This window comes from Myotis nattereri (genome assembly GCF_964212035.1).
Source record: "Myotis nattereri genome assembly, chromosome: 2".
Classification (NCBI taxonomy): Eukaryota; Metazoa; Chordata; class Mammalia; order Chiroptera; family Vespertilionidae; genus Myotis; species Myotis nattereri.
Window position 1 is genome coordinate 154443225 of NC_138076.1, and position 17613 is coordinate 154460837.

The 17613-nt window shown below is 41.8% G+C and overlaps 1 protein-coding gene across 2 annotated transcripts in view; it reads right to left on the reverse strand.

Moving 5' to 3' along the window:
- The window catches only part of SRGAP1 (SLIT-ROBO Rho GTPase activating protein 1), a 262335-nt gene that overhangs the window by 91540 nt on the left and 153182 nt on the right, over window positions 1-17613 (reverse strand). For both annotated transcript variants that reach the window (XM_081082308.1, XM_081082307.1), the window contains exon 4: window positions 16292-16354. In XM_081082308.1, coding sequence (XP_080938434.1) covers window positions 16292-16354 — 63 coding nt within the window. The remainder of the gene's footprint in view (window positions 1-16291; window positions 16355-17613) is intronic.

Genomic DNA, 17613 nt, shown 5'->3' on the forward strand with positions numbered 1-17613 from the left:
AGGCTTTTTTTAAAATCAGCTTATATTTAAGTCTGGGGGCTCACTTGGGGAGAAAATTTGCAGGGAGCCTATGTTTTCTTTATATAAAGACAGGAGAGGCCAACCCTCAACATTAATGTCACTCTGTCAAAACCTACAATGGATCTCTCAGTCCCCACCCCCACCGCTACCTCCCACTTTTATGCTCATTCGCAGCATCAAAGCTGGAAAAGCTACTGATCCCTGAGGTAATTAATGAGTGTCAGTAGGATGGTCATGATGATGAGTTTTCGTAACCCACCTCCTCTCATTAGATTCACATGGCTCTCTATAAGTCAATGAAAGCAGAACTTACAAAACTTAATTATATTTGCAAAGTAACATTTACAGGAGAATTCACTTTGAGAGGTAGTATACTGGTGGCTAAGAGCTCAGACTCACAGAACAGACTGTTTGGGTTCAAGTCCAATCTGTGTGGTTACTCGCTGTGTGATCTTAGGCAAGTAACTTGAGCTTTTCTGTGCTTCAATTTCCTCACTGTAAAGTCAGCATAACAATATTACCCACTGCATAGGGTAGTTGAGAAGATTAAATGTATATATATATATATATATATATATATATATATATATATAGACACAGAAAAAAAGAGCTTGACATATAATAAGTGCACAGTAAATGTCTGCTACTGATATTTGAAAAAAGTACCATAAAATAATTCATTTTAATATGGGTAATGATTTGTCCATGACTGGAAAGATGGTCATTTCTAACAGAGGTGAAGGGAAAAAAATTAGCAATATTTCCACTTAAGGGGATGTTAAGAATTTTAGCAAAGCTCTTGAGATTGAGCAAATAGGTCGAGATGAACAAATAAATAGCATGAGATACTGTCTTTATAGCTAGTTGATCAAAGGAAACTTGAGGTACGTTGTGACTCCACTGAAATGAAATCAGTATGACAGTCTGAATTTATCATCATTTATAATCCAAACAAATGCTTTGAACAAAAGGCATTGTCTGGGATTCTGGACCCTGCTGACTAGGGACTGCCAACCAACCAAATGACAGGGCAACAGAGATGCAGAGAATAAAGAAAACAAAGGGAAAATAGAGAACACATTTGCAAAGGGAGGAAATATGGTTAATGAAAATCTGTTTGGCGTAGGGCTAAAGATTTTGTTTCAGAATTAATAGTACAGAACAACATTTTAATGGAAAGAGTTCAGGTCTATGAAATTCAATAAACCTGAATTTTGGTCCTAGCTTTGCTGCCAAATAGCTTTATAACCTCAGTCTTTCTGACCCTCAGCATTGAGCCTCATCTATTCAGCCTCATCTATGAGAGGTACCATGACAACATAAGGTCTCCCGACAGGACCAAAATTAGGGATACAATCAAATCTAACTGTACATCTCAAACACCTTGAAAAGTGTGGAACGAGCCCTAACCGGTTTGGCTCAGTGGATAGAGTGTCGGCCTGCAGACTCAAGGGTCCCAGGTTCGATTCCGGTACCTTGGTTGCAGGCACATCCCCAGTGGGGAGTGTGCAGGAGGCAGCTGAACGATGTTTCTCTCTCATCAATGTTTCTAACTCTCTATCCCTATCCCTTCCTCTCTGTAAAAAATCAATAAAATATATTTTAAAAAGAAAAAGAAAAGTGTGGAACGAAAGAGAAAGTACAAACTAGAGGCCTGAGCATAGAGGGAAAAACTGATTGTGTAACTAGAAGGCTTCTTTCCTGGAGAATTTGAATAGGTCTCTCTATAAAAAGAATATTTGCTTGGCCGGTGTGGCTCAATAGTTGAGCATTGACTTATGAATCAGGAGGCCCTGGTTCCGTCAGGGCACGTGCCCAGGTTGCGGGCTCGATCCCCAGTGGGGAGGGTGGGCAGGGTTGTGGGAGGCAGCTGATCAATGATTCTTTTTCATCATTGGTTTTTCCCCCTCCCTTTCTCTCTGAGATCAATAAAAATATATTTTAAAAAAAGAATATTTGATGAAGCTCAGAGGAAATAGGTAGGATGGCATTTAGCAGTCTATCTGACAAAATAATCCATAGAATCATTCCTGTTTTTGTTTTCTGTTGGAGATTTACTGTTTCCTTCTTCCTCTGCAAGAGCCAGTGTTAGTAGAAGGAGTGTCATGTCCTAGATACCCCAGTGTGAGAGCCTCAACCGGCCAGTGCCCCGCCCAGACCTTGCAGCAAGGCTTCCTTGAACTCTGTTGGCCCACAGCTCTCTCACCTGTAGAGACCTCTCAGGCCCTTCCCACCTCTGAAAATCTGTGAGTCCATGATTTCAGGTAATAATCTGGCAACAACTAAATACCATAAGAATTTATTTTCTGGGGGAAAATATGCAATGTACTTCTCAGTGACTAAAAGGGTTGATATTTTTCAGTGTTAGGGTAAGTGGATGATACATTTTTTTAAATATGTATTTTTATTGATTTCAGAGAGGAAGGGATAGGGAGAGGGAGATAGAAACATCAATGATGAGAGAGAATCATTGACTAGCTGCCTCCTGCATGCCCCACTACTGGGGATTGAGCCCCCAACTGGAACCGAACCCAGGACCCTTCAGTCCGCAGGCCAGTGCTCTATCCACTGAGCCAAACCAGCTAGGACAAGTGGACAATAAATTTTAACCAAAAGGAAAAGCCAGTGTAACAAATCATACTAATTCACTCCTGCTTCTGTGGGCCAGAGGCAGCAAGGAGTACACAAGCCATCCATGGTGAGGGTATAAAGTTCCTCCTAGAATTCACTATGGGCTCCTAGGCCAGAGCTCATCTGCCTTGCTGCACAGAAAATATCTAGAAATGAACACACTGTTATATTGATGAACCTGAAACGGGGAGATTGATCAGTCATTAATTAGCTCCCAAACTGATCGCTGATCAATCATCAAGTGCTCATTAAGGAGGAGAACCCAGGAACGACTTGGTAGGTGCATGGTTGACACACCTATGGATTCGCTACACCTTTTATTTTTGACTGTTATATTTAAGTTAAAGCAGGGCATTAGTCATCGTTTTCAAAATGCTGAGTAGAACAATTTTGAAATGGCAATATAAATTGCAATTAGTTTCAGAAGATTTTGTTACTATAATAAAACTATTTAACGAGAAATTACTAATTTAGAGGACAAATTGTTTTATGCCTTATTCAAAATAAAATGTTTCTATTTGTAACATAAGTCATTTATATTTATTAATCTTAATCGGTGCTAGCTCTATTTCCAGCCGTGACTAGAGGTAATTTCTAATTGAAGTCTTTGAGTCATAGACAGGGGTTACTGGCTTTGTTTATCTCTAATGAACTCTCGACAAACATATATAATCAGCAGAATTTCTGAAGCCCCCTACTATAATACAAATAGACCTTGTCCTACTTGATTCTATTACATTCTATTACTAGAAATCCAATTATATTTCATTCCTTATTGGTTTACACTAGTTCATTAGTTCCTAAGGGTAATTTCTAATGAGAGCAACTAACAATTTAGTGTAATCTCTGCCCACTTCACAACTGTCAGATATTTCTAACATGAAATAAATGTCATTTTACCTAGGAAATTCTGATTTGGCAAAAGATATTTTCCTTTTCTCTCTCTCTCGAGTCCTTCACTTGCAGTCAGGGAAAAGAGAAAGTGGGCAGAGGCTTTGCAGAAAGTCCAGCTTGATACTCTCCCTATTTTCCTATCAACCATTTGCTGATACTCTGACAATATCAAAGTGCATGGAGTGCCCTGCACAGGCATGTGGTTTCGTGTAGCTGTGCTCTCCTCTTTTTGGAACGTCCTTCACCCTTCCTCTATCACTAATTTTACGTGTCAGCTTCACCAGGGAGCCCCTACCCACCCACCCACCTCCACACCCACCCCCGGCCCCAGGGTGGCTCTGTGCTTGCACAGAGCTGTGGAGATCTCTATCTGGCCCGACACCTCACACATATGCAGGAATAGCTCACCAGTCACACTAATAGGACCTATATATCTGTTGAAAGGCACCTCCCAGCCATTCGGTGCATTACTTGGATGGAACAGAGATGACCCCATACAATTTTAGAGAGGAGGCAACAATGCCTGTAGTGCTTTCCAGTCACTGAACAGGGAACAGATTCGGAGATTTGGGACAAATGCCGAATAACTGAATTCCATAAATGCTAGCACCTCACAAATCACAGCCCCTCTCCACGTACCTGATGCACAGCCACCCTCTGAAGAAGGGGGGGGGGGGGGTGGGGTTCCTTAAAATCATAACCTGTTCCATTTCTAAAAAGCTCAGGAATCTTACTACCTGTGTTCAAATCCTTGTTTTGCCTGTTAGCATGTTCCATTGTTGTCTCACCTCTAATTAGAAATCCGAACAGTACCTACCAGAACACATGTCAGGCACCTGCAGTGCTAACTGGCACACAACGAACGCCAGTACAATGAAAAAAACACCCGTCTCTGCTATCGTGTCTTTAAGCCACAGTGAGCCTTAGCCCTGTTGTGCTCACTTGTTTATTCTCATACACCTGAAAGCTGAGAGCCGAGGGATGGCTTTTGTTTTATGGATCAAAGAAACGGAGCTGCAAAGAGACTTAATCCTTGCCCAACAAGTCAACAGAGAAAGTCAGTGAGAGAGAAGGTCATGCAGAAAGTCCTTATTTCCAAAAGGCTTTTCAGAAAAGTCTTCAGGGGCACTGAAACACAAGTTTAATCTACTGAAAAAAATACCCAAGAGTTGGCACATGAATACATATTAACCAGGCCACACGGAACACGGCGGCTGCAGAAGTGGCAGAGTATCAAGGAGTTGGCAATGTTGAGGGGAAAGCACATGTATAATGAAAGGCCAATGAATTTACTAGAATTTCAGTCACCTGCAGTTTTAAATATTTACTTCTTTTCAAGGAAACGTGTCACATGTCTTCAATATTACATGTATGTATTAGATAAATGAGTTATATGGTTCAGTATTTGAAGTATTTAAGGAGAGGATACAAGATGTTTGAAATCTTAAAAGCCCCACAACCCTTAGAATTGCAGCATCAACTAAAAGGCAAAGTGTGATGTGGAATCCTTTTCTTTCAATGAAAAATTATTTGGAATTTGACACATATACCCTAAGCCCCAAATCCAATACTTCTCACTGCATTTATGGAGAAGGAGGAGGAGGAAGAGGAGGAGGAGGAGGAGGAGGAGGAGGAGGAGGAGCTGTTAAGCTGTGTAAGAAAACTTTCTGAGTTTTCAAACTGCTTCGGAGTAGATGTACAACCATCTTTTGATGCCTGTGTTCTTAATCATCTCATTTTGGTATTCTTCTGAAATCTTTCAACTCCTGATTTTTCCTTTCTCTCTAGATATGGCTGCAGAGGGAAATTCTATGAATATGCCTTGTGTTCTTCCTAATTGTATGACTTGGCTCACTTTGCTCCTTTAGCCTCCAAAGCCTACCCCCCCCTGCCCCCCCCCCCCGCCCCCATCTCTCCTATTACTGAAATCCTGTCCATTTTCAGACCCTTTCCTCTAAATTTTTCTCAATCCTCATGTGGAATTAATTTGTCTCTTTGGATCTCCAAAGCCCTCTGCCTGGACCTCTCTGTTGGTACAGAATGGTCTGTCTTATGTTATAATCACCCATAAAAAGAGTTCTGCCTGGTCTGAGACTTCCTAGCTGTGTGACCTTAGGCAAGGTACTCAACCTCTCTGTGCCTCAACTACCCCATAAGGGCTGTTAGAAGAACTTAAAGAATTATGTGCAAAGTACCTGAATATTAGAATAGTACCTGACTATTTTAGTACCTAAATATTACCATATATATACTAAACAAAGCTAAGTCCTTTAATTATCCAATTAAAAAAATCCTGATTAAGATGTCTGTTATTAAAGCATTCTAATAATTTAAAAGTTCAGACTCTGTAGTTCAGAATCTAATAGTTCGGATAATATATCCTTTGAGAAGGACTCTTGATATGAAACATTCTATAGAAATTTTTTGTTTTTACTAAACTATACTTTCTAACACTTTCTTTTTCATATCTAAACCAAATAAATTTTTTTCAGTACTAGTACATACTGTTCACTTCTTTTCAAAGACAGTCTTATTTGTAGTTCATAAGCACCAATCAGAGCTAATTCTCAAATCTCTGAGAGAAAATGAAAATTCCAAGCAGGAGCTGGGGGGCACTGGGCCTCATTAATGAGCAGGGTGTCCTACGAGACATCTACACATACAGCTTTTAATCAAACAGTTGTCCTCACAGATCCTTGCAATGGGAATTTTATTAATCTCAATCATTTTGGCAGGAAAATGAAGCCAGGATAAATTAGCTAACCTATTGTCAACACCAGGATCAGAACCCAGAAGTTGGCCGAGTGCTATGATCCCAGCACCTCTCTTTCTTTCCATCTAAGTGTCTAGTAATAAAGCCAGGGAAAGGCTATATGGAAACACTTCATCAGCCTGAGATCTCTAAATAGAGTGCTTTTTAACAAAGCTTTCCAGGTGGCATTGCAGAAAACGAGGTATTCCAAAGAGGCTTTTAATTTGGGCGCTTTTTACATATCCTTTATGCCTTCTTTCTCTTTGTTCGGTGTTTTGTTCTAAGACCCAGACTTCTTTGTAGTCCATCTCAAAGGAATGAATTTTCATTTTCACTACAGAAATATATACTTCAAATACTTAAAATGCCCTTGAGCTAAAATAACGACTTAACCAAAATATAAAAATAAAAAACCTCTTTGAGGCTCAGAGACAAATCTTCTGATAGGGGGTGGGTGGCAAGTACCTTGGGCTCTCTCGGAATGACTTCTCCACCTTGCCTTGGGCATGTTTCTGCCTTAGCGAAGAATGCATTAACTCCGGGTCTTGGGAGGCTCACAAAGCCAGCCAGAAAAGCTTTCTTCAGCAGTCCTCCGAGGCGGAGTTTGCAGGGAAGGGCTTGAAATAATAAACAGTGCCTTCCCTCCCATCTCCTCTAAAAAATAATTAGCTTTTTATTTTACCATTTTTAAAAAGAAATGTGTTTCAACGGTACACAAAGGCCAGAGGCAATGAGGGCACTTGGCAACCCGTTTTCCAAATAACTCCTGTACAAGACGCTCGGCAGCCTCTGGCTTTGTGCTAGGACAGCTTCCATTCTCCAGGCATCAAACTTGGTTAGACAAATCGAAGCTAGAGCTCAGAAGGAAAAAAACAAGCGTGAATGGAGTATCCGGTGATGGAAGCTTAGCAGTAATCGCTGTGCATGAACACGCAGCTAAGCAGGTGGTGTTGACACATATAACACTAGAGCTGAATGAGAGATGTTGTTTGAAAGAGGCAGCCCAAATGAACATACGCTAATATAAAACCGCCATTTGGGTTTGCCCTTTTTGTGACCCATATCAATAGTCTGGAAAGGTCAATCAAGTTTTGACAAGTGTCAATCAGAACATGCAGTTTGAGTCTTATCTGTTAGATCAGGTTCTACCCTTCCTCCTCCCACTGGCCTTGCACATCCTTCCCGAAGGCAGCTGCCCAGTGGGGAGGTGATGGGCCTCCAGACAGGAACTGGGTTTAGATTTTGGAGCATTTATTTACTGTCTGTGTGACCCTGAGCTAATTACTCTGAGTCCCTGGTCCCACTTGTTAAAACTGGATTAGGAATACCTGCCTCATAGGGCTGCTGCGAGAAAGGAATGGGGATACTGTCTTGACTCCCTATAAGGGTTGGATAAATCTTCATTCTCTCAGCATTCTCCTCTTAGTTTAATGGAACTTGAGAATGGATTAGCTCTTGACTATGGTTTAGCCATGTGTGTCACTGATATATACCAAGTATGATAATCAATTACACATAATTAGCAATCAATTTCATGTGGATTTATCATGACGTCTATGTTCATCTCTATTAGAGTTTGCTGTGTGTTTTTTTTTTAAATGCCCAAATTAATGCTGCAAAGCCCAAAGGAAAGAAACATTAATACAGGTCAAATAACTACAAAAGTCCACCATAACCTTTTGAGATTTTGGTATTAGGGGACAGGCTTAGCACTCTACACCACTGTTTTATGATGAGCCCTTTAAGATTGAGGAAAGCAAATTTTGTTTTGCCTCTTTCCTCTAACCTTTTGTGTCACTGTTTTTCTGTATTTACGTCCCTACTAACCAATCACAGCACTGTTCACATTTACTATTGATTGGGTTTGCTTAGGGGAAGTTACTTTCCTTTTTCTTTCTGTACAAAAGTCATATACACCTACTATAAGGAAAAGCCACACACATCTGTGATCACTGCCAGTGTCATCCCTGATCTGAGAGGCAGAGGAGCAGCTGCTATCATTCCACTCCCCTGATGACAGAGATGACACTGACTCTAACATTCATTAAGCTTCTATGTGCCTGGCACGGCTCTGACTGCTTTATCATCTATAGTAACTCAGCTTTCTTTTTCCTCTTAGCACTCATACCTGTCACACTATACATTAATTTGTTCACTGTCTGTTTCTCCTCTCTAGAATATGAATACCTTGAGAGGAAATATACGGTCTGTTTTTATTCACAGCCATATCCCCAGAACATCTCAAAGTTCCTGGCATAGTAGCAGGCATTCAAAAAAAAATGTTTGTTGAATAAACAGTCTTTGTAACAATGTGGGTGAGCCAATCTGTTGAGGGGCTGAAGAGAACAAAAGGGCTGAGAAGGAGAAAATGTGCTCTCGCTGCCTCACTCTGAGGGAGGGGGAGACCTGGGCATCTCCTGCTTTGGACTTGCACTTATGCTTGAACTTACACCATCGGCTCTCCTGGTTCTTTCTTAGGCCTTTAGACTTGAAGTGGGACTATAATCTGGCCCTCCAGCTGTTGACTGCCTCTCTCTCTCTCTCTCTCCATATATGCATGTAAATATAAGTACTTATATAATATATAAATATATTTCCATCCCCTTGGTTATGGAAACCACAGAGTGATACGGCTCCCCAGGTTGGCTAAGTGATCTGAAATTCAGATACGAGTTTGCTGACTGCCAGTCCAGTCATTTTTGTTTCTTATAGCACAGTGCTCTCCCTGTTTTCTTAACCCTACTTTGATTCTCTTTCAAAAGTTAAACCCAAAAGACTAGTGAATTAGACCCAGAAAGAGCGTCTGAGGATCTTGGTTCACTTTTTAGCCCAATGAGTTCCATCTGTGAGATCATTTAAAGCAACATTTCTAAGCAGCCAGGTTGCCAGTGAATCACATATTCAATTTTTTGCCTATGCTTTTGTTAAAACAACTAATGCGTGGGCTCTGGACCTGGACTTGTGCTCCCACTCTACCGCTTACTGTGCACCCTGGGGCCAGCCTCTCTGAGCCTTCGTTTCCTTTTTCTGTGCAGTGGGAATAATGACAGTAAGTGCCTCATAGACATACTGTGAGGACTGCATGAGGTAAGGCAAGCACCAATCTGCTTCGCACAATAAGTAGCACATACCTAATAAGCATGCATAAATGTTAGCTATACTGACAGGCATGGCTCGTCACTTACAAATACCTCCCTTTCTCTCTCAAATTAACAGAATCCCCAATTTGTAACTGGTGAGGAATGATCTGGACAGCTAGCTAAAAGCCTGGTGGAACCATGTTCTAAGTTCTGGCCAATGAGACGCAGGTGAAAGTGTGACATGAGACTTTCAGTAAGTCCCCTTAAGAGACAGGGGCCCCGCCCTTCTTCCCTCTCTCCATTCCAGGCATGCAGATGTACCGGCTGGAGCTCTAAGAACGAACCTGAGTTATGAGGACAGAGGGTACGATTAGGTTTCTCTGAACAGTGGATTCAGAGGAGCCTGATCTCGGATGGCTTCATGTAACCTCCTGACCAGCCCGGGGATACCAGTCTCTGAACTTCTTTTATGGGAGAGACACTATAAACCTCTATTTTGTTTATGCTGTTATTTTGAGTTCCTGTCACTCAAAGCCAAATGAATGCTAACTGCTGTGGCTGACCCTTGTGGTCTACTACGAATTGAAACGGACGCTTGAAACCATTCGGAGGCCCTGTTTCTGCAAATAAAGGCAAGACTGAGGCAAAAATAGTGGAAACCTTCCCTCCTCTTCCAGATGGCGCTCTGCAGCCTCCCCCCCATCTTCCCTGCTCAGAAGGCCACACCTTTATGCCTGATGCGCACAACCTGTGCTCAGAGAATCTGAAAAATCTGGTCCACACTAAGGTACTAGTATAATGATCCTAAAGGATCTCTTCCTGTTCTTCCTGGCCGTTTACAATTTATTTAAGACACAGCTTTCTGGCCTAACGTTCGGTATAATAAGCAGACCTCTAGGAGAAATATTTTAAGGTAAAGAAGTCCACGCAAGAGACGGCTGCCCGCCCACCACGAGGGTCGGCTCTAATGCAGCACCAAGCTCTCCCCTGGTAGAAGGAAAGCCATATACTCAGAATGTTCACTGCCAACTCCCAGGGAGTATCCAGGACAAAGAGAAGGGAAGGAGTGAATATCCGTCTGAAAAGGCAATTAAACAGCATCCTCAATGCCCTGAGGCTACTTATTTTACACCTGTCATTCAGAAATCATTATTTACCACTAGAGGCCTGATGCACAAAATTTGTGCAAGGGTAGGCCCTCACAGCCCGGGCTTCGTCTGGGAGGTCGTCCGGACAGTTGGTCCCTGTTTGGCTGTTCAGTCGATTTGCATATTATGCTTTTATTATTATAGACTAGAGGCCCAGTGCATGAAATTCGTGCACGGGTAGGGTCCTAGGCCTGGCTGGAGATCAGGGCCACTTGGAGTCTTCCAGCTGCCAGCTGGGGCCTCCCTTCTCCAGCTGCTGGCTGCTCGCCAGGGCCTTCCTTCACTGGTGGTCAGCGCAGCCACCATAGCGAGTGATCGGTCTCCCCGTTGAAATCCCCTGGGGATAATTTGCATATTAGGCTTTTATATATCTAGACTAGAGACCTGGTGCACAAAATTTGTACGGGGGGCGGGGGAGGGGTCCCTCAGCCCAGACTGCACCCTCTCCAATCTGGGACCCTTTGGGGGGATGTCTGACTGCCGGATTAGGCCTGATCCCACAGGGCCTAAACTGGCAGTCAGACATCCTTCTCATAATTCAGGACTGCTGGCTCCTAACCACTTACCTGCCTGCATGATTGCCCCTAACTACTCTGCCTGCCTGCCTGATTGCCCCTAACCCTCTGCCTACCTGCCTGATCGCCCCTAACTGCCTCTGCCTGTGGCCTGATTGCCCCTAACTGCCCTCCCCTGCTGGCCTGATCACCCCTAACTGCTCCCCTGCCAGCCTGATTGCCCCTAACCGCCTCTACCTTGGCCCCCATTGCCACTGTGGCTTTGTCCAGAAGGAGGACTGGACAACCTGAAGATGTCTGATCTATCCGGTCTATCCGGTCTAATTAGCATATTACCCTTTTATTAGTATAGACTGGTTGTACAAAATTCTAGGCATGGTGCAAATCAGAAGGTTATTTGTTCATGGCCAGTCAGTAGTTGAATAAGAAACCTAAACTACGTTTTCCAAACTCCTGGCCCACAGATCAAATACTCCTCACCTTTTCTCACTTTCTGAATGTAAACAGTACATATAATGGATAGATTTGAACAAGACAGAATTTGTATATCTGAACATAAAGTGTCAGAGAAACCAAGCATCATCTTTTTGAGTAAAAGACGAGTGTGTGTGTGTGTGTGTGCGTGTGTGTAACATGAAGGTCTTTTGCCTGCAAAACATGAACTCTGACCCCAGCTGAGCATGCACTCTGGATAAAGTAAAAAAAAAATTTTTTTAAGAACTCAAAGTGCTCTACAGTGTACCTAATTAAAAAGTCACTGCTGGAGGAGGAAAACCAAGATGGCGGCATAGGTAAACACTGGAGATTGCTGCCTCAAACAACCACTTCAAAAATACAACTAAAAGACGGAACGGACATCACCCAGAACCACAGGAAGGCTTGCTGAGGGGAAATTCTACAACTAGAAGGAAAGAGAAAAGCATACCGAGACTTAGAGGAGGCGCAGTGCGGAAAATACAAAGGTGCGGAGGTGCGTGCAGAGTGGGCTGGCGGCTGAGGGCGCGGTTGTCTGTTTCAATCAGGAGGGAGTCTCAGGCTCTGAGCTCCAGTTCCGGGTGAGTCTCTGGGGACCCAGACTCAAACGGGAGAAGCGGGACTGTCTGGCATCGGTTGTAACTCGAGGACAGCTTTCTCTCCGAGGTTTGCAGCGGTTGCCGGGACTCTGAGAAGCAGAGCCTCTGGGGACGAGACTGAGAGCAGCCATAACTGCTCGCTCCACCCGCCCTGTTGATCCCGTGCGACCCTCCCCGCCCAAGCCCTGCACAGAGGCATTTGCCGGATAGCCTCAGGCAAAGGCTAGATTTGCACCTCCCCAGAGGACAGAAGTTCTCTCACTGCAGACACAGCTGATTCTCACAGCCAGTTGGCCTGGAGGGCAAATCCCCCCAGTAATACCTACAACAATCAAGGCTTAACTATAACAAGACTGCGCACAAAGACCACTAGGGGGTGCACCAAGAAAGCATAACAAATGCCGAGACAAAGAAACAGGACAGAAATGACAGAAATGGAGGATATACAGCTCAAAACCACACTTTTAAGGTCTCTCAAGGACTGTCTAGAAGCCGCTGATAAACTTAATGAGATCCTCAACAAATCTAATGAGACCCTCGATGTTGTGATAAAGAACCAACTAGAAATTAAGCATACACTGACTGAAATAAAGAATATTATACAGACTCCCAACAGCAGACAAGAGGAGCGCAAGAATCAAGTCAAAGATTTGAAATGCGAAGAAGCAAAAAACACCCAACAGGAAAAACAAAATGAAAAAAGAATCCGAAAATACGAAGATAGTGTAAGGAGCCTCTGGGACAGCTTCAAGCATACCAACATCAGAATTATAGGGGTGCCAGAAGATGAGAGAGAGCAAGATCTTGAAAACCTATTTGAAGAAATAATGACAGAAAACTTCCCCTACCTGGTGAAAGAAATAGATTTACAAGTCCAGGAAGCGCAGAGAACCCCAAACAAAAGGAATCCAAAGAGGACCACACCAAGACACATCATAATTAAAATGCCAAGAGCAAAAGACAAAGAGAAAGAAACTCAGTTACCTACAAGGGAATACCCATACGATTGTCAGCTGATTTCTCAACAGAAACTTTGCAAGCCAGAAGGGAGTGGCAAGAAATATTCAAAGTGACGAATGCCAAGAACCTACAACCAAGATTACTTTATCCAGCAAAGCTATCATTCAGAATTGAAGGTCAGATAAAGAGCTTCACAGATAAGGAAAAACTAAAGGAGTTCATCACCACCAAACCAGGATTATATGAAATGCTGAAAGGTATCCTTTAAGAAGAGGAAGAAGAAGAAAAAGGTAAAGATACAAATTATGAACAACAAATATGCATCTATCAACAAGTGAATCTAAGAATCAAGTGAATAAATAATCTGATGAACAGAATGAACTGTTGATTATAATAGAATCAGGGACATAGAAAGGGAATGGACTGACTATTCTTGGGGGGGAAAGGGGTGTGGGAGATGCGGGAAGAGACTGGACAGAAATCGTGCACCTATGGATGAGGACAGTGGGTGGGGAGTGAGGGCGGAGGGTGGGGTGGGAACTGGGAGGAGGGGAGTTATGGGGGGAAAAAGAGGAACAAATGTAATAATCTGAACAATAAAGATTTAATTTAAAAATAAATAAATAAATAAACCACACACACACACACACACACACACACACACAAAAAGTCACTGCTGTCTTGGCCAGTGTGGCTAATGGTTAACAGTGTCAGCCCTTGGACCAAAGGATCTTGGTCATGGGTTCGATTCCCGATCAAGGGCATCTACCTGGGTTACAGGTTTCAATTCACAGCCCAGTCTGGGCGTGTGCAGGAGGCAACCAGTTGATGTGTCTCTCTGGCATCAATGTTTCTCTCTCTCTCCCCCGCTTCCCTTCCCTTCCCTTCCTTCCACTCTCTCTAAAAATCAATGGGAAAAAAATATCCTCAGGTGAGGATTAAAAAAAGAAAACAACAATAACAACTCATTGCTTGTCTCCTTTACCCTTTAATTCAGGGGTCCTCAAACTTTTTAAACAGGGGGCCAGTTCACTGTCCCTCAGACTGTTGGAGGGCCGGATTACAGTTTTTAAAAAAACTATGAATAAATTCCTATGCACACTGCAAATATCTTATTTTGAAGTAAAAAAACAAAACGGGAACAAATACAATATTTGTATTGGCATGTGGCCCGCAGGACGTAGTTTGAGGACCCCTGCTTTAATTCCTCAGCTGATTCTGAGAGGTCAATGACTCTGACAGGGTCATTTGAACTCTGGCGGCCATTTCTAAGACCTGGCTCCCTCAGGCTTTCAGACTAATCCTGATGAGAGTTCTGAGGAGGTGTCAGCTGACTTGATTCAACCACGCAGTTTGCTAAATGTCTGAGTCCACTTGATAGGCTGAATCCAGGAAAAATTTCACTATACACATCTCTCACTGAGATAAAGTTTTCATAACAGTTTACTGACTTCTCGTATTCAACGATCAAGTTTATCTTTGCCACCACTGTTTTGACTAGTACTACTAATTTCAGACCATAATCAACAGGCTCTTGTCTCTGACTGCCATGACAACCACCAGATTTTTTTTTTTAAACAATGCCCAAACAAAGAGAGTCCCGAAGAAGTGCCACGAAGCCCTCATCGTAAAATAGTTCAATGGAAGATGAGATACGGTTTCTTTTCTGGAGGTCTCAGGGGCACAATGCTCATTTAACTGTTGAATTCTATATCCAGAGTTTCTGGAAATGGTTGATGCCTGGGGTTGTCAGAAATTAAAAAACGACAGGCTAATAAATGGCCTTTACAGTCAACTCTACTTCATTAGGTATTTTAAAATATGGATATGACCTTATACCAGGAGTCTTTTGTATGTAAAGCTGAAAGTTTCTGAAGGAGGAACTAACTGTTGGACATAAAACTGGACATAAAACTGTCCATTAAATTCATAACCACGGGTGTAGAAAACATGCTACAAAAAATATAAACGTATCACACAAAAAATTGGAGAGTGAGTTTTATAAGAATAGCACTAATTTCATAAAAGTTTAAAACTATGGGTTCTTTTAATTAGCAAGTATCAATGGAGCATTACAAACAATTTAATTCCCCAAACTGCATATTATACACATGGATTTTTGGGAACAAAAGAAACTGTAAATCAAGAAACATTTTAATACTAAGTTTCAGGTTTAATTTGCCTGTTAAGAAAAATTCAAATAATCTTGTGCAGTGCAAATACAAATATCTATAGTTAGAACAGATTATTATTTTTCATTTCTCATTAAGTTATTATGTGTTATAAAATAAAAACTCATCAAATTCCTCCAAAGGGAATTTGCATTTAATAGTATGATCATTAAATGTAAAATAAATTTACATAGGCCTATGACTAATTCCCAACTTGTAACCTCATTGATTTTGGTTTTCTTAAAATAATTTTGAGTTATGTAATTTATATACAGTAGCCTGAATAAAATGTAAATTCAGAAAAGCAAATTATTGGCAAAAATAGAAACCTCCTGCCCTGGCTGGAGTGGCTCAGTTCGTTGGAGAGGAGCTCCATATACCAAAAGGTGGCAGGTTCAATTTCCAGTCAGGGCACATACCCAGGTTTCCAGTTCGATCCCCAGTAAGGACACATGCTGGAACCAACCGATCAATGTTTCTCTCACATCAATGTTTCTCTCTCTCTCTCTCTCTCTCTCTCTCTCTCTCTCTCTCTCTCCCCTTCTTCCTCTCTCTGAGGTCAATTAAAAAAAAAAAAAGATGCCTCCCCCAAAACTAATTTTAATATAGTAAGTCCTAAACAATTTCACTGAAATGGAAAAAAAAAATTTTAAGTACCAGAATAAAGCAACTCTAAATTTCTCAAATACCAGAATGACTAATTTAAGAATGGTAACAATTTAAAACAAATATCTGGAATTGAAAAAAATGTACAGATCACATATGATCCAACCAATTAAAAACATGTCATATTAGAATACCTATAATCTAGTTTCTTAAAGTGCGATAACTGCATATACATACTTACCTGAATGCAGTCTCCCCAAATTGGGAGGCAATGGCGAAAGAATACAGCAGTGTGCATCTATCCACTTGGTTCATTATTTCAACTGGACAAGCATCTGTCAACACCCTAGCTTGGAATGAGTTCTAATAAAAGCAGTATTTCTGCAAACCATAATTCTAAACCAAAGAGTCTTGCAAAAGAAGAAAGATTATGTGCTTACCGTATACAGCTCATTAAGAACCTTCATTAAATCCTCATGAAGTTGAAATGCAATCTCTTTGCTCTGTAATTAAGAAGAAATTAAGAAAGAATATTTTAAAATGTAATAGAAACTTGTTCCTAAGTTATTTACATCTTAAAAAGTCCACTGACTAGAAATAGGAGAATGTAGTGTGTAACACAACAGAAGGCCAGCACACCTAATAAAAGAAACATCTTTGACCAGAAGGACCTTTCCAAATACTAGAGATATGCACCAAAGGTCAACACAGGCTGGACAGAAGGGAACACGTGATTGGACAGTCTGAATGGCTCTCCCAACATCCAAATCAGACTTTATTAAGAAGAGAGAGGAAAGGTAAGCAGGGTGAAGAAACATCATGCTTGCTCAGAAGTTGAGTTACAAAACTGGGCAATAAAAATGCATGCCTACATCCTGTCTCCCATCTCGATATTGTCACAAAGGAGTCTTGCGGTGCGATTCCAAAAAAAGCGAAGTTAGAAACCAAAAGGGAAATTCATTCTCCCTTCTCAAAATAACTATTGGACTGACTTTAATTTTAAGAAAGCACTTTCAAAGCAATGAGATGGTATGACCACTTACAGTTGACTTACTTTCACCTCTGTGTTTATTATAATTATTCTCATTAAAACAAAAAAAGAAGAGTGTTACTCTTCTACTCAGTTGGTGAATAACAGCATTTAAAACAGTCTTCCCTAGGTTAATCCTGAGAGTTTGGTAATATCTGAATATTTTTTTGCAGCCAAATCTGTAAGCAATTTTAAAGGAAATCATATATCCAAATTGTGTGTGTGGTTTTTTGTTTGTTTGTTTTTTCTGTTTTGGGTTCATTATGTAAGTCAGCTACTCAAAGTGGAAAAAAAAAATGTGTAGAATGGCTTAATTTACAGTTTGAGACAGTGACAACAACATCCACTGGTTCACTGTGTGTCTGCCACTGGACTGTCGGTATGGGGGGTAAAGGCCATGTCTTGATCAGTTCCGTGAGCCTGGTGTCCTACACCGCGCTCGGGCACAAGGCCAGGAGTAGGATGAGGCAAGTGAGACACGTAGGCATGGAATTTAAGGAGGCATTCACTCTCACCCCAGTGCAGGGCAGGCTCGGGCAAGTAGGAAGCTGCCAATAAACACTGGCTCAGTGAATCCGTAAACGAGCTGAACTACTGTGTTTCTGTAACAGCTGACGTAGTTCCTGTAATTGCTGAAAGCTGGCCCCTGGGGAGAGGGCAGAGAGAGAAGGCCCACAGACCCCGCTTAAGGAAACACGAGGACTGCGATAAGATAGTCCAGCTGTGCGCCCA